At 36.0% G+C, this 22,467-nt stretch overlaps 1 protein-coding gene across 1 annotated transcript; it reads right to left on the bottom strand.

The window, feature by feature from the left end:
- Positions 1 to 13,798: 13,798 nt before the first annotated feature.
- Positions 13,799 to 21,341, bottom strand: LOC139897638 (oxysterol-binding protein-related protein 1D). The gene is made up of 8 exons (XM_071880335.1): positions 20,523 to 21,341; positions 19,096 to 19,449; positions 18,886 to 18,970; positions 18,264 to 18,742; positions 17,376 to 17,531; positions 15,956 to 16,264; positions 14,995 to 15,342; positions 13,799 to 14,228 (listed from the first exon to the last, which is right to left on the bottom strand). Exons 1-8 carry the CDS (start codon positions 21,048 to 21,050, stop codon positions 14,058 to 14,060), a joined length of 2,430 nt encoding a protein of 809 aa, XP_071736436.1. The 5' UTR covers positions 21,051 to 21,341; the 3' UTR covers positions 13,799 to 14,057.
- Between the last annotated feature and the right edge of the window lie 1,126 nt (positions 21,342 to 22,467).

Here is a 22,467-nt window from a genome sequence, read left to right as displayed (position 1 = left end):
TAATTTAAAAAAAATTTATTAGTAATATTAACATATTATTATATTTAATATATATTTATTAAATATTAATTATTAATATTAAAACAAAATTTATATAATATAGATAATTACGCGTGATAGGTGGATACCAGTACCTGCTCTATATTTTTTTTTCTATCTTTCTGTTTGTCTTGTGAACCATTTATCGACCTTTCTCCATCTATAACAAACGATCAACTCATATTATTGGTAAAACAGATTCCATAGATTTTTTTTCCATTATCTAAACTAATCTTAATCATCTTCTATTATCTGTTTTTAATTGAATTAAAATGTCAAGAAATATACCTGTTCTTCTGTTCGTGCCTGGTATAATCAATGAACCGAATTCGTGTAAGTTTTCAAAATCTGTTAATGTGATGATGTTAGGAATAATTCATTTAAACTATATATAAAGTTTCAGCTCTTAATTCGTAAAATCAAAGTCAAATTTCGAAGTCAAAGATATAGTTTCAAAATTCAAAATAATGGTTCTTCGCGAAATTCGTTTTTAATTCGATGTTTCAGATTCAATTAGGAACACAGATAGTTTCAAAAGGGGTTTTGCAACCTATTTCATGAAGTAAGTTTTTGTTAAAACGACCTCTAATTCAAAATCAATTTTTATTCCTTGTTCTGTGTTCGACGAACAGCAAGTATGGCTGTTTCAATTTTTTTTGTATTTTCTGTTAACTAAATTCAATTGTTACATATTATTTCGGGTTCGTTTTCGATTCCTAAAATAAGTAAGTGTATTATGGGTGATTGGTACGAATTCCAGTTGATGGGTTTATGAGGAAGATGAAGATATGTAACATAAAATAAACACGGGTTAAGTAAATATAGATATTAGATTATAACAGAAAAGTAACACGCAGAGCATTGGTTTATGAGAGTGTCGGGGGAGTGAGAGGTCACGGGTTTGAGCCTGATCTCGTGCAATTCTTTTTACAGCAGCCTTTAAAGGGTATAAACCTTTTATTTTTTATTATTATTATTATTATTATTATTATTATTATTATTATTATTATTATTTATTATTATTATTATTATTATTATTATTATTATTATTATTTTTGATATTGTGATTATTATTATTGTTATTATTGGTGTTAAAATTATTAATATTATTATTATATGTATAAGTATTATAATCATTATTATTATTATCATTAAAAGTATTAATAATACTATTAGTAGTAAACTTATCATTATTAGTACTATTATTATTATTAACATAAATATCATTTTTTTTTAAACAATGTCATTATTATTATTAGTATTATCATTATCACTATTATCGTTAGTAGTAAAATTATTAAAGTTATTAATATTATCAGTATTAGTATTATTATTACTACCTTTATCACTAAAGTAACTTTATTTTTGAACCTGTCGTTTCTGTTAAAACTAATAGAATCATTAAAAGTAACATCTTTACTATCATTATTATTATTAAACTTATTATCATTCTTATAAAATTATTATTTTGTTATCACTAAAACTATCAATATTATCATAAAAAGATACTTTTATATAAAAATACATTACGTTATACTTTTATTACTAAAAAGATATTAGCTAAGCTATATCAATTAATATATAAATATATACTAAACCTTAACATATAGTTTTTATTATTAATGATAAGTAATAGTTATATAAAACATATAAACTAAATATATTAAATTTATCTAAATAACATATAGTATAACAAGTATATTATTAATAACAAAAAAATATATTTATAATTGATCGATTACGATTACGTGTATTAATAAATCCACAATTGATATAGGTTCGTGAATCCGAGGCCAACCCTACAATTGTTAAATGTCGTCATATGTATTTTTACTACAAAATACAGTATGGTGAGTTCATTTGATTCCCTTTTACTCTTTACATTTTTATGACTGAGAATACATGCGCTGTTTTTATAACTGTTTCCTAAATGCTTTTGAGATATATTTTTGAACTGAGAATACATGAACTGCTTCTATAAACGTTTGACAAAATAGACACAAATATTCAAAATTACATTCTATGATAGAATTATTTGGATTCAGAGGTTCGATTTCTATAAGGATTGTATTATTGACCATCGGTGAGATGATTTCGTCATTGCACTACGCGTTAGCTACCGATATGGTTCGATTTAGTAGTTAGTAACGGTGAGATGATTTCGTCATTGTACTACGCGTTAGCTACCGTTTTAACTACCATCGGTGAGATGATTTCGTCATTGCACTACGCGTTAGCTACCGATGTATTGTATTGTATTGTATTATAGTCGACTTTGTAGTTGGTAACGGAGGGATGATTTTGCATTGCGTACGCATTAGCCCCCGTTTCAGCTACCCTCGGAGGGATGATTTTGCATTGCGTACGCTGTAGCGACCCCGACAAATCGTCAAGTGACGGCGTCGACTACGTAGGTCCCATTACCTGGTCATAAGTCTTTAAAACAGACGTTTGACCCAAAATATGTCGCATCCATTCAAGTGTAAAGATTGTTTCAAGTTTACAAAGATAATTGACCACAAGTTAAGTTACAACGTTATAAGTACAAATGAAAACTATGCGACACAGTTTAAATAAGTTCAAAAGATGCTCCAAAATGCATGTATACTCGACATCCAAGCAAGTATCAAAAGAGTGCGGAAGCATGTATCACTAAGCATTCAAAACCTGAGAAAACATAGAAGAATCTGTCAACAAAAACGTTGGTGAAATCATAGGTTTAGTAAGTATTAAACGTTGTTTTTGAACCACAAGATTTTGTATTTCCATAACGTAGATTATCCAAATCATTTGCATTCCAAAAGTGTTGTTATACGCGAGCACTCAATTATCAAAACTTAACCAACGTTACCCCATCACACAGTGCTAGAACCCACACTAAAAGACAAAAATATATTTCATCCGCATAACGGTAGCGAACCGTCCGAATGAGGGTTTGTTAAACCCGTATGGCCACACAATATAAGTTCTCGCTTACACCCTGCAAGTGTAACTAATGATAATCGAATTGAGGCATTTTTGTTCTAACTCGCACGTGGAATGTTTGTTTTCACACTTGTGTTCAAAACATAAAAGTAAGTAGTACAAGATGTAACAAAGTATATGTTTTCTCAGCCCACGATTTAAAAGTATAAAAGTTGTTGAAAAGGTGGGACTATGATCTCACCTCGAGTGGACGAGTATAAAAGTACTTCACAAAGTAAACGTGTGCATGAAAGTTGCTTAGCCTTGACCTAAACAAGTAAGTTGTATCAATTAACCGGTTACGACACAAGGTCGGGCGAAATGTGTTCAATTAGTCCTATGGCTCGTTACGACTCGATTAAATATAGCATGTGAATCACGTTGCCAAGTTTCATGCGAGAATCAAGTATAAAAGCATGTTAGAACGATTACATAAAAGTTTGGTTATGTTTGACTAAAAGTCAAACTTGGTCAAAGTCAACGAAAAGTCAACGCGTTCGGGTCGGGTCCCGAACTATTTTTCTATGCTAAATATTCATATACAAGTATATTAAAACAAGTTTCATGTGAATCGGAGGTCGGTAGCTAGTCAAACATTTCACGTGAAATGGGACAAAGAGGTCAGAATCTGACCAGGTCTATCTGCGCGCCGCGCGGGGTGAGGTGCGCGCCGCGCCATTTCCTGTACAGGCAATTCTGGTCAGTTTTCAAGTAAGCACGACCCAAAACTCAAATAATCCTAACTCACAAACCGCAAACCTCCTAAACATGTATCTCACGTCGTTGGAAAGGTATTTTAACAAGGAATACAACTAAACACTTTTCATAGATCATAACCGACAATTTCCAAATCGAAAACATCATCAAAGTTCATCATTTTCAACCAAAAATCAAAGAAACGCATTTTATGATTCGGGAACTTTTAACATACAAATGATATGCCGTTTTGAAGGTAATAACGCATACATTGCAACTAGACGCATATTCCAAGTTTCAATAAACATTTACTACGTCAAAATCACTAGCCACGTTATCGTTTCAAAATCAATTTCGACACAAATGAGACTTATGATTCACTAATCAAACGCTAGCATACACCACACCATTTCGAAGCTATTTACGCATACAATTTAACTAGTTAACTAGCATACATTCAAACAAGTGTCTCAACTAGCATTCAACCGCATCAAGTTCCTACCAAAACGATAATCGATTCACCAAAAACACATTTCATGTTATTGAGCTAGTTTTTCATCATCCAACATATCAAAACGAAGCTAATGAAGTAACTAACACTTTTAACACATACACTTTATCTTATAACATCATTTGAGCAACCAAAACTCAAGATTAAGCTAGACCCATTTGGGTGTTCATGTCATATTTTCAAAACACGAAGAACGAGCATACAAATTACATACACGACATCCCTACGAGCCATAGACACTAATTAACCACTTGACAAGTCTAAAAACGAATTTAACAAGTTAGGGTTTCATGAGAAATTCTTACCCCATGCCATGAGACTAGTATCAAATCGAAGAGGATGAAACGAGGATTCCAAAAGTACAATCTGTTTTGATGTTTGATTCCTTGCTTGAATTTGGATGATGATTGAAAATGATGAAGAATTTAGGATGGGAGTTTTTGGTTGAGAGAAAAGAAGAAAGAAAAAGAAATTAAATGTGGAGGATGGTGGAGAAGTAGTTGACTTAGTCAACTACTAGTGAGTAGTTTGGCCATTTGGTAAAAATGGTCCCTCAATTTTAAGCCGGGTGCGTAATTTAACCAAACGAGATATTTTAAAACGCTAGAGTAAACGAGTGGTGTTAAAATTGAATAGCGGAAATATTATGAACGTTAGTCAACGGAAACTACGAATTTAAATAACGAAAGATATTATAAAAAAAAGAAGACGGTGTTAAAATTAAATTTTAACGGAAAAACACGGGATGTTACATTATCCACACCTCAAAAGAAATTTCGTCCCGAAATTTAGTTGGAAGTAGTAGTTGTTGAATCTTCATCGAGGTCTTGTGTTGCCGATTCTACGAGTGAGGGAAGGTACGTCCTTGGGTATTTCAACGAACCTGAAGGTCGGGGTCGTATGTTGTTTTAAGGTTTGGTTCCATGATTTTATGGTTTCCGGTCCTCCTAGGAAGTGAGGTTTATCGTCGATAGTGAGTTCATCAAAGAAGATAACAAGTTCTCGTTTCGCAAAACACGTCTTTGAGTTGATACATCGAATGTAGGATAACGGAGACCCAAAACGAGTCGGAAAAGTCTAAACGGCTAGCGACGGGTCCAAAACGCCCCAAGAATTTAAAGGATCGAAATATAGCGGATTTAGCTTCCTACGTTTCCCGAAACGGATTGCACCTTTCCCAGGTGCGACTCTTAACGTGACGCGGTTTCCCACGTGGAATTTGAAATGTTTACGTCTAAATCGGCGTAGCTCATTTGGCAACAACGAGTCGTGTTGGGTCTTTCTTGGATATGGATAAGTTTTCTCGGTCGCTCATGCATAATACCGGTCCCGGTGAATTGGTCATCGTTTACTTGGTTCGACAAAAGGAGAATGACGTTTCCGGTCATAAAAGGTTTCGAAGGCGTGGCGTCAATACTCGAATGAAAATTTTGTAGTAAGAGAGTTTGATTAAAGGCAAAGACGTTTCTCAAGAAAATTTGAAGTTGGTAATACAAATTCGTATTATGGTTTTCAAGACTTAAATCGTATGTTTGTTCGGTCCGTCGGGTTGTGGATGGTACGCGGTACTCATGTCTAAGCGGGTCTCCAGGGTTTCTTGTAAAACTAGAAGTGAAACGAGTATTTCGATACGGGATAATTGACAAGGATACACCGTGTTGGAATAGAATCTCTTAAGATATGTTTGAACAAGTTAGTTAGGGTTCAAAAAAAAAAAATGTTCGTTAGGACTATTCACCCTCGTGGCGAATACTAATGTAATGTGAGGAGTTTCTCTATCCATGGAGAAATGTTACAAGGAGTTTCCTTAAACGGAAATGTGAGCGATAAAGATAGGGGTGAAATGAGGACTGAGAATAGGATGAGCTTACATCTCGAGGTTGCCATAACGCGCCTCTAGTTGTCGAAAATTGAAGTCTGGAAGAGAAACAAGATAGTACACGTAATTGTATAGTTCGGGGTTGAATAATAGTTGGCCGATTATCAGAAACACAAGGACGTTAAGTCAAAGAAGAGTGAAGTATCGTTGGATTGTGTGTTATCTTAAATCCCAGTAATATCAGACAGTAACGGTGAAATAACAGAGGTATCTTAAATCCCAGTAAGTCAAAGAAGAGTGAAGTATCGGTGAAATATCAGACAGTAACTAGTGTGGTACGTGATGACGAGAAAGTTGATCGGATCTACAGTTTAGTATTCGAATTCTTCGTGCAAAATAACGAATTTTAGTTACGTTAATTTTGAGTCGAGAGAGTATGCCTTTCGGCGTTCATGTAGAAATATTTCCATGTTTGAGTTCCATCTGTTGCTATACAATTTTAACTAGAAATGTTGGTGTGAAGAATCACGCTCAAGGTTCGAACACGGAGAGGTTTAAAGTTTTCCCTTAGTGAGTTAACGAGTTTAAAAGTCGGGTAACACGAGAAAAGTCAGAAATGAATCTTCGGTGATAACAGGCGAGATCTAAGATTTTACGAATACAAGTCTGAGTTGAGAGAGTTTCATGATTACGTGTGGCTTGATTTCGAGATTGATTGTAATGCCTTGACCATTAACATCATGGTCTAGAAAATTTGACTTCGTTTAACAGAAATTCTCACTCGGAGAATTTGGTATAGAGTTGCTCTTTTCTCAAAGTTCGAGCGTAAGATGATGATGTTGTTCGTTTGCCTTCTTTACTTGAATAAGTTAAGATGTCATCTATAAATATGATAACAGATTTGTCTAGATAAGTTGCATACGTGGTTTAGGAGGTTCATGAATACGGACGGAGTCCTAAATAAATCAAACGGTACTAAGAGGGATTTACAACTAACGTTGCGAGCTCGGAAAATGGCTAAGGAGACATCGTCTCCCTTAACCCCCAATTGATGATAACCAGAACGGAGGTCGATTTGGAATACACGGGATCCACGCAAATAATCATGAGGTAATGGATACGAGGAAGAGAGTATTGGTTTCCAACCGAAAGTTACTTAGTTCACAATAATCTATACATAAATGTAGGGCAACAATTTCTCCTTAATGAATAGGTTTTGAGTTCCTTAGTTCTATAGGTGTCGAGTCCAATTTCTTAACGCATATCCTCCGATAAAATTTATAGGCACACAATATTTTCCGTCGGTCACTTAAATCGTCTAAGTAGTATCTGGGGGAAAGAGGTGGAATATAAAGAGCACGAGTCAAATCCTTGGTTATAAAACGTCTAACGGTACTCGAATCGAATAAGTATGAAATATACAGTTTGTTGTGAAGAAACGTACCCGTGACTAGTCCATCATCGTCTCGGGCATCCTAGGTGTCGATGTTGTAAGTTCAACGGCGCGCGTTGGTTTTTGCTTTATTCTTTGGGCATTCATTCCTAAAATGACCCGATTGGCCACATTTGTAGCAAATACTCGGCTTTGGTGCATCGGGCCCCTTTTGAGTGACGGGGGCGGTACTTCCACAATACTTGGCAATATGACCACTACCTTGGCACCGATGGCAAATTAGCTTGCCACATTCACCAAAATGATGCTTGTGGCATTTGTTGCAAAAAGGTCGTGTCCCGGCATAACTTTTCTTGCCGACGGGGGTGAGAGGTTCCTTGGCAAAGTTGTTGTTGTAGTTGCTCGATTGGGGGGCTTCCCATTTTCTTTTGTTGTCACCCGACTCATCCTCGGCTTTAGGTGCCGGCACTTCAATTTCGTCTACCGTTTCGATCAATTGACGGGCCATATTCAGGGCCTCTTGGTGATTACTGGGTTTGGATGACATTACTCCTTGTTTGATGCTCTTGGGAAGACCATCCATGTAAAGTTCAACCCTTAGAGGTTCGGGGGTCACGAGGTTTGGGCACATCAAGGATAGCTCAGAAAATCGTTGATTATATGCCTTTAGGTCATTCCCGACCGCTTTTAAAGTTCTTAGTTCGTGTTCGAGCTTACGGGTCTCTTCGCGCGAGAAGTATTCGGTGATCATCTTTTTCTTTAAGTCGGCCCATGAGAGAGTGTGAGCTTCATCGATACCCACCGACAGCACATACGTATTCCACCATGTGAGGGCGATACCGGCAAAAGTGTGGGTGGAATATTTGACTTTGTCTTGGTCCCGACAACCGCTTATGCTAAAAACGGCTTCTGTTTGCTCAAACCATCGGGTGAGCACAACCGGTCCTCCGGTCCCATCGAAGGTGTGAGGTTTTCACCCCATGAAAGTTTTGTAGGAGCAACCCTCGTTTGAATTACCGGCTCCATGGTTGTTGTGGTTGTGGTTGTTATTGATGTCGGAGGAGATACTAGCCATAGCCGCACCTATGGCGGTGGCTATCATGCGTTGAAAAGCTTGTTCGGAAGTTTCATTACGTGGCCCGCGACGGGGAGGCATTGTTCCTTCAAGACACAAGAATATCGTTGATTAGTATTCTCAATAATACTAATCATGATAGGGAATGATGATGTAGAGAAAATTTTCCTTGACTCGCCTTAAATTCTTTATGTCATAATGTCGGAATGTCCATATGAATCACCGTAATATAATCCCGGAAATTATATTACCCTGATTCTCATGTGCATTTAACATTACCTCATAAAGTCAAGGTGGCGCGTCAACAAAATTTATCAACGTAAGATCAAGATCGAATACGAGTTAGATATGATAGAAGAGTTCGAGTATAGATGCACAAATAGTCAAGTAATTCCTACTTCAGTCTATATGCCGGTTGTAGTCTAGATTCACCTATGTACCCAATGACTCGGGGTGGACACAAATGAACTCTAAATCCCTACAACCAAGGCTCTGATACCACTTGTAGCGACCCCGACAAATCGACAAGTGACGGCGTCGACTACGTAGGTCCCATTACCTGGTCATAAGTCTTTAAAACAGACGTTTGACCCAAAATATGTCGCATCCATTCAAGTGTAAAGATTGTTTCAAGTTTACAAAGATAATTGACCACAAGTTAAGTTACAACGTTATAAGTACAAATGAAAACTATGCGACACAGTTTAAATAAGTTCAAAAGATGCTCCAAAATGCATGTATACTCGACATCCAAGCAAGTATCAAAAGAGTGCGGAAGCATGTATCACTAAGCATTCAAAACCTGAGAAAACATAGAAGAATCTGTCAACGAAAACGTTGGTGAAATCATAGGTTTAGTAAGTATTAAACGTTGTTTTTTAACCACAAGATTTTGTATTTCCATAACGTAGATTATCCAAATCATTTGCATTCCAAAAGTGTTGTTATACGCGAGCACTCAATTATCAAAACTTAACCAACGTTACCCCATCACACAGTGCTAGAACCCACACTAAAACACAAAAATATATTTCATCCGCATAACGGTAGCGAACCGTCCGAATGAGGGTTTGTTAAACCCGTATGGCCACACAATATAAGTTCTCGCTTACACCCTGCAAGTGTAACTAATGATAATCGAATTGAGGCATTTTTGTTCTAACTCGCACGTGGAATGTTTGTTTTCACACTTGTGTTCAAAACATAAAAGTAAGTAGTACAAGATGTAACAAAGTATATGTTTTCTCAGCCCACGATTTAAAAGTATAAAAGTTGTTGAAAAGGTGGGACTATGATCTCACCTCGAGTGGACGAGTATAAAAGTACTTCACAAAGTAAACGTGTGCATGAAAGTTGCTTAGCCTTGACCTAAACAAGTAAGTTGTATCAATTAACCGGTTACGACACAAGGTCGGGCGAAATGTGTTCAATTAGTCCTATGGCTCGTTACGACTCGATTAAATATAGCATGTGAATCACGTTGCCAAGTTTCATGCGAGAATCAAGTATAAAAGCATGTTAGAACGATTGCATAAAAGTTTGGTTAAGTTTGACTAAAAGTCAAACTTGGTCAAAGTCAACGAAAAGTCAACGCGTTCGGGTCGGGTCCCGAACTATTTTTCTATGCTAAATATTCATATACAAGTATATTAAAACAAGTTTCATGTGAATCGGAGGTCGGTAGCTAGTCAAACATTTCACGTGAAATGGGACAAAGAGGTCAGAATCTGACCAGGTCTATCTGCGCGCCGCGCGGGGTGAGGTGCGCGCCGCGCCATTTCCTGTACAGGCAATTCTGGTCAGTTTTCAAGTAAGCACGACCCAAAACTCAAATAATCCTAACTCACAAACCGCAAACCTCCTAAACATGTATCTCACGTCGTTGGAAAGGTATTTTAACAAGGAATACAACTAAACACTTTTCATAGATCATAACCGACAATTTCCAAATCGAAAACATCATCAAAGTTCATCATTTTCAACCAAAAATCAAAGAAACGCATTTTATGATTCGGGAACTTTTAACATACAAATGATATGCCGTTTTGAAGGTAATAACGCATACATTGCAACTAGACGCATATTCCAAGTTTCAATAAACATTTACTACGTCAAAATCACTAGCCACGTTATCGTTTCAAAATCAATTTCGACACAAATGAGACTTATGATTCACTAATCAAACGCTAGCATACACCACACCATTTCGAAGCTATTTACGCATACAATTTAACTAGTTAACTAGCATACATTCAAACAAGTGTCTCAACTAGCATTCAACCGCATCAAGTTCCTACCAAAACGATAATCGATTCACCAAAAACACATTTCATGTTATTGAGCTAGTTTTTCATCATCCAACATATCAAAACGAAGCTAATGAAGTAACTAACACTTTTAACACATACACTTTATCTTATAACATCATTTGAGCAACCAAAACTCAAGATTAAGCTAGACCCATTTGGGTGTTCATGTCATATTTTCAAAACACGAAGAACGAGCATACAAATTACATACACGACATCCCTACGAGCCATAGACACTAATTAACCACTTGACAAGTCTAAAAACGAATTTAACAAGTTAGGGTTTCATGAGAAATTCTTACCCCATGCCATGAGACTAGTATCAAATCGAAGAGGATGAAACGAGGATTCCAAAAGTACAATCTGTTTTGATGTTTGATTCCTTGCTTGAATTTGGATGATGATTGAAAATGATGAAGAATTTAGGATGGGAGTTTTTGGTTGAGAGAAAAGAAGAAAGAAAAAGAAATTAAATGTGGAGGATGGTGGAGAAGTAGTTGACTTAGTCAACTACTAGTGAGTAGTTTGGCCATTTGGTAAAAATGGTCCCTCAATTTTAAGCCGGGTGCGTAATTTAACCAAACGAGATATTTTAAAACGCTAGAGTAAACGAGTGGTGTTAAAATTGAATAGCGGAAATATTATGAACGTTAGTCAACGGAAACTACGAATTTAAATAACGAAAGATATTATAAAAAAAAGAAGACGGTGTTAAAATTAAATTTTAACGGAAAAACACGGGATGTTACATACGCATTAGCCCCCGTTGTAAGAATTATATTGTATTAACTACCACGGTGAGATGATTTTGTCATTGCACTACGCATTAGCTACCGTTGGTGAGTTGTTTGAAAGGTTCCGGTGTTCTTCATATGAATGATTTTCCAGCAGTGAGCAGACCTGCGCAGATTGTTTTCTAATTATGAGTATCTTGTGGTCTATTAAAATGATGAATTTTATTGTTTACGATAAACCTATGAACTCACCAACCTTTTGGTTGACACTTGAAAGCATGTTTATTCTCAGGTTTGAAAGAAATCTTCCGCTGTGCATTTGCTCATTTTAGAGATATCACTTGGAGTCATTCATGACATATTTCAAAAGAAGTTGCATTCGAGTCGTTGAGTTCATCAAGATTAATATTAAGTCATTCATAGTTTGGATATATTATGAAAGGATATGCATATCTGTCAACTTTCGATGTATTGGAAGTTTGTCTTTTAAAAACGAATGCAATGTTTGTAAAATGTATCATATAGAGGTCAAATACCTCGCGATGTAATCATATGTTATTGTATTCGTCATTATGGATTAGGACGGGTCGTCTCAGTTACTGAGTTTGTTACTTAGTAGTGAACTCGATATGTAGGCAACTACTAGGGTTTGTACATTTTTGCGTTTGACTATGCTGACGTGTCACAGTATGATGTGCTAATCAACATTTGAGTTAGAACATTAGCCTTTGCTGACTTATGGGGCTTATGTGACATATCTATGATGTATGCACGCTGCAGTTTCAGGGCATTACATGTTATCACGGTCTGAAGGGCTTACGCATTGCTTGCAACCTGATATCATCTTCAGTACGCCGTTATCCGACTATAAGCCCTTGAAATTTTGAACTTGTTGGTGAAAATGTGGAGCTGGTTTACATGTAATACGGATACGGGATACCAAATACCATATATAGACGAACATTTAGGTTTTGTTTGTTTTTTAAGATGTTTTTGTCTGAAGATCTGCGGACCATGTCTGCAGAGAAGATGTGGTCTGAAGGTCTGCATGCTGAAGATTGAAGACTGTTTGTTTTTTTTTTTTTTTTTTTTGTCTGTTAAACTTGATCTGGTTCTGAATTAAAATCATTGTGATGTTTTTTTTTCTCCAAACAATTGAGTATTAAACTAGAGTATAAAATAAAAACATTGTTGAAATTTAACATTTAAAGCACACTTCAAAGTACAAGTTCAAAAGACTATCACCTAATAATTGAAATAACAAAGATAAAAAAAACATTCAAATTCTTGTTTGGCTAAGCTCTTCAGCAATTTGATCTCGCAAGTTAATCATATATTGACGATCTTCTCTAGCTCCATTTGGTTGAACCTCATCCTCTTCTTCAGTCTCGTGATGTTGACCATGATTACTATCAAGTTGAACGTCGGGTTGGTCATATTTTTCAAAGAGCTTGTCACTTAAACCTTCTTTTCTAATAAAATTATGAAGTGCAAAGCATGCAATTGTAACATTTCGTTGGGTAATCAAGTCAAAAGGAGCCATTTTAGTTAATATCGCAAAGCGTGCTTTTAAGACACCAAAAGAACGTTCAATAACATTTCTTTATTTTGCCTGTCCGTGGTTGAACTTTTCTTTGTTGTTCATTGAACTTTTCTTTGTTATAAGGTCTTATTTTGTCTTATATTTTCAAGAAAACAAACGGTCTACGATTAAAATGTCTGCCCGCCCGCAGACATAAGACCTAATAAGGTCTTCAATGCAAAAAACAAACAACCACCTTATTCTGTTAGTTTTCGTATTCCGGAATTGAGATTTGGTAGAGTTATTAATTAAACAAGACTAACGCGGTTGAAGTGTCTGTTAACAACCATATATTTTGACAACTCAGTTGTGAAAAAATATTCTCCGTAATATTGTGAGCCATGTCGCTAGATACTTATGAATTTTTGCCAATTATTCTTTCCCTTAGTTGAGACGTCAACGTTTATATACATTTTATATCCAGTTTGCCTTGTCTCAGTGGCAATCCCAAATGTACTCCGTATAAGAAATAAGTCAACTCATGGTTGTTCCTAAGTTGGCCTGTCAAAAGGGTTGACGAGTATAAGACAAAGTTGATATCAGCTTAACAATACATGGTTTGAGATTAAAGAACCTAAGGGAGCTATATTTAAACAAACCAAGCTAAGGTTCATGTGTAGAAGCCCTATATAGAAACAATATTATATAAGCAGGGTCAGAACTTTTTCATAAGCCGAACTTCTAGAACAGCAATGCTCAAATATACCCATGAGCGTCTATCGTTTACCTCTGTTTCTCATTCTACATTCTATGACACGTGTATTTAACAAAGCTAGTTTCGCAACATAGTTTGCATGATTTCCTTTTATTTCTTTTAATAAAATTATATACTTGCTAGCCTCAAACAGTCAGTGTTACATAAAAAATACCACCACCATAGCAAGATTTTTTTTGATAGCTACAAACAACATCACCTATACCAAATCTCCTGCTTCCTATTCTTCTGCGCAAAGAGGCATGTCAACACTTTGACCAAATATGTCGGGTATACCGTTCCAATCTTTCTTCTCTCTCGTTTCCCAGTATCCACCGACATAATGAAAACAACCATCTTCGTCTTTTTGGAACCACCTTGGTCTCCATCCTCTTTCTTGCAGTCTTCTTGCCTATCCACATATCATATAAACAGGATCAAAGTCTTGAAGTAATCGAGTAACAGACAAATGAGAATCGTAATTACAAATGATGCAAGGTTGCAAATCTTGTTACTCGGGGGGAGTACTCTGTCGGGACTTTTTAGATAGTACTCGGCAACACTTTTTAGATAGTACTCGGCAACTCGGACAGTACTCGGTGGTTGACTAATTTGGACCGATTTTACGTATAATCCAGAGTTTGACCAAGTTTGACCAAGATTAATTACTCGACTCGGAGCACTCCAAAAATGAGTACTCGGCGAGACGGGGACGAGTAATTCCGAGTTCTGCAACTCTGCATATATGCAACTTCTCAATTTATATTATCCATGCAAAAGTACAGTTTCTCCAATCATACATAATGTATTAGATATTTATAGAAAACTATTGGAAATGAACAAATAAGTATTTGCAGGACAAGCCCAACTCATAACAAAACGTTGCCCGTTTCAACCAGTCCAACTGGCGACACCTCTAACATTAAGGATTTTTTGGAAAGATCAATATAAGGATTGGTGATATTAACATGGTTCTACAGCATTCTTATATATTTTGACACTATTTAAGACAATTGCTGCAGAACTCCGAATTACTGGGCAAGTACTTGCCTACTCGGTTTTTGGAACTCGGGGAGTACTCGGTCAAACTTGGTCAAACCGAAAAACATCAAAGGTCAGAAAGAGCATGTGGCTTCTTAAAGTTAAAAACTAGTCCTGGTGATCAAACAAGTGAATACCTGTCTCTGGAGTTGTTCGAGTCTGAGTTTCTCTAAATTAGCTAGTTCATATTCACCATTCTCCAAGTGACGCTGGTCTGGTCTAAGCCTGGAGTCAGTTGGAGGCAGCTTCTCCTTTAAACCGGGAGTTATTTCGTTCAAAGATATTGCAAATGGTGTGAGGTTGTATCTCGTTTTGGTAGCAGACTTATTATCTCTTTCCCACAACAACACGGCTTCTGTCATCGGATCATAACCTTTCGGTTTTGTTGTTGGATCTCCCAATACATAGTACATAGCCTCGTCCCACTTCCCCATCAACATCGCCACCTTTTCCCCCGTTCGGTTGTCGTGCACAAACCCATGAACCTGCATACACAAGTCATTTCCTTAACTAAAGTGGAGCAGGTAAAACAAACTGCAGATCACCCATAGTCTACATCCGATTTACGGTGCAAGGTAAGGACACGGTTGCAAATGGCGGTTGGTTACTAGCCCGTCCCGTTTCACCCAAAAAAGTCTAATTAGTCGGTCAACGCTAAAAAAGTCAGGTCAAAGTCGGGTTACAGTCGGTCAACGTCAGTCAAAAGTCAGAGATTTTGTCTGGCCTTATTCTAGTGTAAACGAAAATCCCAAGCCCATTTGAAAATTAGCTGGAAAATTAATAAATACACAATAACTACATAAAACACCGACTTAGATAGCATCCCTTATAGATAAATTAATAAATAACATCATAAAAAACCTCAATATTATTTAGGCTAACACTACATCATCTTATTTGTAAATCATTATCTTCTTTATATTTTAAAATATTAACGTTTGAAATATTTATATTTAGTACTCCGTATATTTTTATTTAAACGTCAACGTCCGTCTCGACCCTAACTTGGCCCTTCAAGGTCCTGATCGACTCGTCTCAGTCTCGAATCTTTTTCAACATTGGGTAAGGATTTGTCTAACTCTTAGATATAATTGTTACCTGATGTGGATTTCGGTCAATGATTGACTGCTCCTTGAACTTGAGTTTGCAAGAGTAGTTACCACTACCTTTGATGCGCATGGTACCGTAATGATCACAGTAAATTTTACCAAGAATGATATTGTATATAGATGTAGTGACCTTACTCCATTGAAATGTTTCACCATCTTCAAATTGCAGGGTAAGGACACCCACAGGATCCAACTGAATCGAACGCCCCCAAAATTTTCCCTTAAGGTTTGAATCTGCCCAGAATTTCCAGCCTCTTCCCTCACAGTGACACGCAACGACCATCGGGTGGTGACTCACCTATAAAGCGAGAAAACCATGATTATACTATGATCATTCTTTACTAACAATTGAAACAGAAAATATCTATTTGTTTACTAACAAAATCCAGCAATTACCCCAAATATAGGCAAGGTTGCAAAAATCACTACTCGGAGTACTCGGTCGGGACTTTTAGAGAGTACTCGGCAACTCGGGAGTACTCGGATGTTGACCAAGTTTAACTGTGACCAAGTTTGACTTTGACCATTTTTGACTATTTTTTTAGTAATCCCGAGTTTTGCCAATGTTTTGACCGATTTCCAAGTAATCCCGAGATTTGGTCGAGTTTGGGCGTGTTTTGACCAAGTTTGACCGAGTACTTGCCGAGTGATTCTTAGTTCTGCAACACTGAGTATAGGTCTACTTGGGGCAATAGTTTATCTCTAACTATCTAAACCAATATAATGGGTAATAACTAACTTAAGGGAAACGTGCAAAACGAGACACAAGTAGTTCAAAATGTACTTATAATACTTGAAACTTACAATATCTATTTACTGGAATATTTAAGACTATTAATAAAATAATATAACTTGCCATCATAATTATATTTGAGACGCTAAATTTTACAAGAAATCTTTATTTTATAGCAAGGTTGGAAAGTCGCGAGACGGAGACGAGTCGGTGAGGACTTTTAAACGACTAGCCGGTCAAGTTGGGGTCGAGACTAGTCGGACATTGACTAACGTTGACTGTTAGCAACATATATTTTTAACATTATATATATTACACACATATATATCAAACATAAACATTTCAAACATATGTATAGGGCACAAAATCTGAGTATAATAAATATTACAATTTTGACCTAACTTTGACCAACCTTGACTTTGACCGAATAAGAATCAGACCGACGCTGACTCCGACTGACTTTGACCAGACTTTTTAGCGTTAACCGACTAGTTAGACGTTTTTGGGCGAAACGGGACGGGCTAGTCACCAAACCGACTAGTCAGCTGAGACGACCGCCGTTTACAACACTGTTCTATGGGGAATGTTTCAAGTCAAATCAGCATGACCATATGCGTACCAAAAATGACCATTTTTTGCTAGGAAATTATAATTTCAAGTAAGAAGAAACATTTACCTTTTCAGAGAAGAAACGTAGTCCCTTATCTGGATAATCTGCTTCATAAGTCTCCCCAAGTAGAGGGTTGAAGGGTTTGCATTGTCGACCTTCTGTCGATGCATAACCCGAAACAGCAAAAGCCGCAATGCTTAGTATTCTCATTAAATCATTCCCCTGCATTAAAACAAAGTTGAGGTTAGGTGAAGTTTAAAAGGGCATATGAAACTCCTTTTCCTTTACAAATGCCAAAGTAGTTAGAATTCAAACAAGTACATAATCCCATCATACCATAAATATTATGCTAGGCTAGATGAAAACAGTCCTAAGAATTGCATTTCACATATAAGCAAATCATGCATGTCGAACAACGTGATGTTATTATATGTGTTAATTCGTCACGGTAACTATCAATGGGTCACAATTGAGGTTGTATTATCTCAAAAGGTCAAAGAAGAAAGAGTAAAATCAAGGTTCGTAGCCACCCAAAGTGTATTATTGATGCATAAAACCTCCTCAATCAGGTTATTCCAGCATTTGCTAATTATTGTTATGATGGCACAATAATTAGCTACAAAAAATTAAATTTCTTGAACTATGTTTTGGAACGATAGAATCTGTTTCAAGCAATACCATCAATTACATGCTATGACCTACCAACACATATTGCCACCTTTAAGTTCTATATATAAGAGCGATTGCACGAGAACAAATAACTTTAACTAGTAATCTCAAAGAAAAAAGGCCAAGTATCAATGGAGAACAAATAACTTTAACTAGTAATCTCAAAGAAAAAAGGCCAAGTATCAATGGAGCACTGAATACACAATAGAATTGCCATTAATAAGTATAGCTTGAGTTTTTTATTTTTTATTTTATTTTTAGAAAAGCATAGGTTGAGTACCTGACCTGTTTTCCCCATTCCAACGCTCGGTCAACCAAACAAGAATATTCCAAATCCTCAAAACATTTTTGTAATGAAGAAAGTGGTTCATTAAAGAAAACAGGGAGACAAACACCAGATAGGTCCTTCCCGATGTTATCTTTAATTATGGACCACAAACCAACTGGTTTTTCTTTTTCCTTTGGTTCAGGTAAACTTTCTCTTCTTTTAACATGAGGATACTGAATTATATTGATTTCGGTTCCGGCCTCTCGTAAACGACCAGATAAAAACGAGTCCTTTTCATTAGACAAAGAAGTAGATCCATTTCCTGTATTTTCTCTACTCCGATAGGAAGCACATCTTAAAACATCAGCAGACATGAATTCATTTGTGTCAAAAAACGTTCCGTTTTCATCATCTGATTCGATATCCACTCCATACCGGCTTTCGTTGTCTGCATCGGAATCAGATCCACTGCCTTCTGACATTATGGAATAGAAATCTGTTGCAGTGGCGAGTAACATAAATGAATGAAACATTGCCATTGTGTTACCAATAACCAACACAACGTTTATGTATATTAAAAAAACAAACCATCATCTGATATCATGTATAAAAAAAATAAACTTTGAGATATTCGCTTACCACTGAATCTTCTATCTTGCCCACAAGAAGAATCCCGCTCTTTTGTTTCATCAACTACAGTTGTTTCCAGCTCAATTTTCTCTGTCTGCATGTCAACCAATCAATACAAGGTTTGGCACTTTTTAAAACATAATGTAAAACTTAAACATCAAATCAGTTATGGCTCCAAATGTACCAACATTTTTCATATGAAGGAGAATAAAGAGGTACCTCTAACTGTCTTAATGTGTCCAAGAGAACAATATGTTTAAGTTGAAGAGCCTTCATTTGGTTTTGAAGAGCTGAGAGTTCACTCAACATAATTGATTCACAATCTTTTATTGCTTCCTCTGATACTCCTTCCAAGGATAAACGTGATCGTAGTTTCTCAGTTGAAATAACCATGTCTTCCGAAAGAGCAAAATCTCCAGTAGACAATCTAGGGAATTTATCCTTGGCAGATAAAAGGGACTCGATCCATGCAGCTCTGTCTTCTCTAGATATGCATCGTAGATGAAGAGTTTTTGTTCCAGAAAATATAGACAGTCTTTTGTCATCTGACTTGCTTGCTCTTACAGAGGAGACCTTAATTATCATCAATAACAACAATGATCAGAGAAAAAAACTCATAAATAAGTCCTTAATTATACAAATTAGCAATCTTTGTATGATAGACAAACATACCCAAAAGCTGTATATTATCTGGAACATAAGAAACACAGGGACTGTTGCAAGGAACTCTATACTACAAATACAAAGTGTTTGATAGTGTTCTGAATATTTGATGTCGTTACAAAAAAAAAAAAAAAAAAAAAAAAAAAAAAATAGTGTTCAACAAAACTATGATTCCATGATTAGTATAAGAATGTGCACTCACATCTGGTGTATACAAAGATCAGATTCAAGGAGCAAGATTGTCATTGGTTTATTGAGTTCCTGGTAGTCTCATACAAGATTAAGCTATGAATATTTCGCCTTCCACTTATGAGTTACATGGTTAGTTAAGTACTTAAGTGTCACCGAAAAATTAAGTGATTGTGCTTTATTAGGTCTGGTTAATACACTGAAGTTGGCCCTTTCAGAAAAATCAGTAACAAACTCAATAAATTCAGTATAGCAAAAACAACAAAGATATTGAAACAAAAAATTTCCATATAAAGGACACAATAATTGTATCAGAGGTCAGAACCATCAACTAACTGTCATATATGTTTCACTTAAAAGCTATAGAGAATCTTTATGTGTTCAATAAATTCCAAATAACAAAAATCTTACAATGCCACCTAACAGAAGGCCATGTTGTCTCCATTTATATAGTAGCAATGGCATAGTAAAATTCATAAATTACAATTATACTTCACACCGACAGTAGAACAACACGTCTCATCGTGCTTGTACTATCATTGTAACCTAACAGTTATAATTGACAAAATCCAATAACAAAAAAATAACACTACATTATATTATATCAAGCAAAAAAGAAGGTTGTACCAGCTTTTGATCAATTTTCTTGATGATGATCATTGCCAACCATTACACATTGTGTATAATAACTTGATACATTATAGATTCAACAGTTATTTGAACTAATAAACTAATCTACTGAAGTGTAAAATAAACATAAACCAACATTTATAAGAAAAGATAAAGATCCAAACCTTCAAATGTATCTCCCCATATGGTTTCCATTGTTTCGAACCAAATCGGCCGTGACTGCTTCCATTACTGCATTTCCTCATATACCTAACTGACTCATCTCCAATCACCTTAAATCCTTTATCTCTCACCGAATTAAGCACAATCTTATCAGGTCCATGAGTCTTGTAATAAGATAACACTCCATCTTCTAACGTAAACCATCTAGATCTCCACCCTTTACCATAATTAACCCATTTATACAATATTCCAGCCACAACACCACTACCATTACCACCAAAACCTACCGATTTCGCTACAGAAACCGATTCCCTGGCTTCAATCTCACAATCCTCAACTTCATGAATCACATTCTCTGATTCAGTACCTACAGACGACACCTGCGCCGAAAAACTCACAGGTCTCGTACTCCTAACAGAATTCTCAAACCCTAACTGAGAGTCAGACTGTGATTTCACCACCGCAGAAGACGGCGAATCGTTCCGATCCTTCTCAATCGATACCGGAGCAATACAACATAACGGATTCATCCTTTCGCCTAACCTAATTTCAACAAAATCAATCAAAACTCGAAAACCTAAAATTATATCTGTACGGTACGCCGGAAAACACACCGGAGTACGATCGGAGTCCAATTAAACAACCGGAAATATTGCAATTGAAGTATTGACACGCAACTATACAATGTGAATAGTATAAAATGTAGATCATGAGGAGAGTGTAGATACAGCGCAATTAAGCTAGTGTATGTATAGGTCCACATAAATGAAAAAAGAGATCCATTAATTTCCACAGTGTGATGCAAGTAAGTGTATTTTGGGTGTGTGTCAGAAAGGAGGCGTAGGTTAAGTGTAGAGGCGCATTTAAAGGCTGGGTGTGTGTGTATATGTAGGTCTGTATATAAATGCATCGTTTGTAAATCAGTTAGAGGTGTCATCATTGTGCATACAGCTAACCTACGCATATTGTTGGCTTTGTCCATTGGATACTCGAAGGACTGGCATTGCTATTTTTTTTTCTTATTTCTTTTTATTTCTAGAAACTACACTTTTTTTACATCACTTTGAGATCACCCGGAAGACTTAATCATTCACGCGTTCATCTCACGTAGTTGCATAACTCACTCCCAACTACTACCCTGGAGAAACCCCGGACCAATCATAGGGCAAACCCCACCCTCCCCGCTGCCTCCGCACTAAGCGAAAGACGACCTGGGTGGAAACTTCAGGTCAGGGATAACATTGAGTGCAATGTTGCAGCCCAGCAGAATCGAACTACTGACTCTCGCTAATAGAGGCAGACCACTACCATCTGAGCTACAACTCAATGTTACAAACTACACTATTTAAAATCATAAAATACTATTTCATCGGTTATATTTATTGTTCATTATTCATAAAAATGAATAAAAGATAAAAAATAAAATAAAACTAAAAAATAAATAAAAAGTACACGTAACGGTAATTTCTTCTTAAACTGCGTAATTTTTATTGAAAACAATAAATATTAGGGGTATTAAATTTAGTTGATGTGAAAATAGTAAAGTGTAAACTAGTCGAGTTGAGCTTGAGCTCGGCTAGACTCGAACTCGAATCATTTAAATTTTACATAGCTGAACCCCTGTTAGACGCGGTTCGAGTTTAATATTTCAAATTCGAGCTAAACTGGTTTCATATTATTTAATTACAACATATTGTTTCCCCTTTATAGTATTTAACTTTATTGTATTTCATATTTAATGTTTATGTTTTGTATTCACTTTTAATCATATAATTAGTATTATTATTTCAACTATCTATAACATTCTATAAAGCAAGGGAAAATATAATGGTGTAGCAACGGATGAGTGACCCACGCCTTTACCTAATGACATAGAATTAGCAGGTTTTTTCACGATTATTACTAATTAATTATGAGAAAATTACACATATCATTTTTTAACTCGCC

The sequence above is a fragment of the Rutidosis leptorrhynchoides genome, chromosome 3 (assembly GCF_046630445.1).
Source record: "Rutidosis leptorrhynchoides isolate AG116_Rl617_1_P2 chromosome 3, CSIRO_AGI_Rlap_v1, whole genome shotgun sequence".
Taxonomy (NCBI): domain Eukaryota; kingdom Viridiplantae; phylum Streptophyta; class Magnoliopsida; order Asterales; family Asteraceae; genus Rutidosis; species Rutidosis leptorrhynchoides.
Note: the sequence above shows the minus strand (reverse complement) of the source record. Positions and strands in the feature narration are given on the sequence as shown.

Coding starts and splice junctions, on each gene's coding strand:
- LOC139897638 (XM_071880335.1), bottom strand. CDS start 21,050: ATGAATCCGTTATGTTGTATTGCTCCGGTATCGATTGAGAAGGATCGG. Junction 18,743..18,885: donor GCAAGATAGAAGATTCAGTG/GTAAGCGAATAT, acceptor CCACTGCAACAG/ATTTCTATTCCATAATGTCA. Junction 14,229..14,994: donor TCGAACAACTCCAGAGACAG/GTATTCACTTGT, acceptor ATATGTGGATAG/GCAAGAAGACTGCAAGAAAG.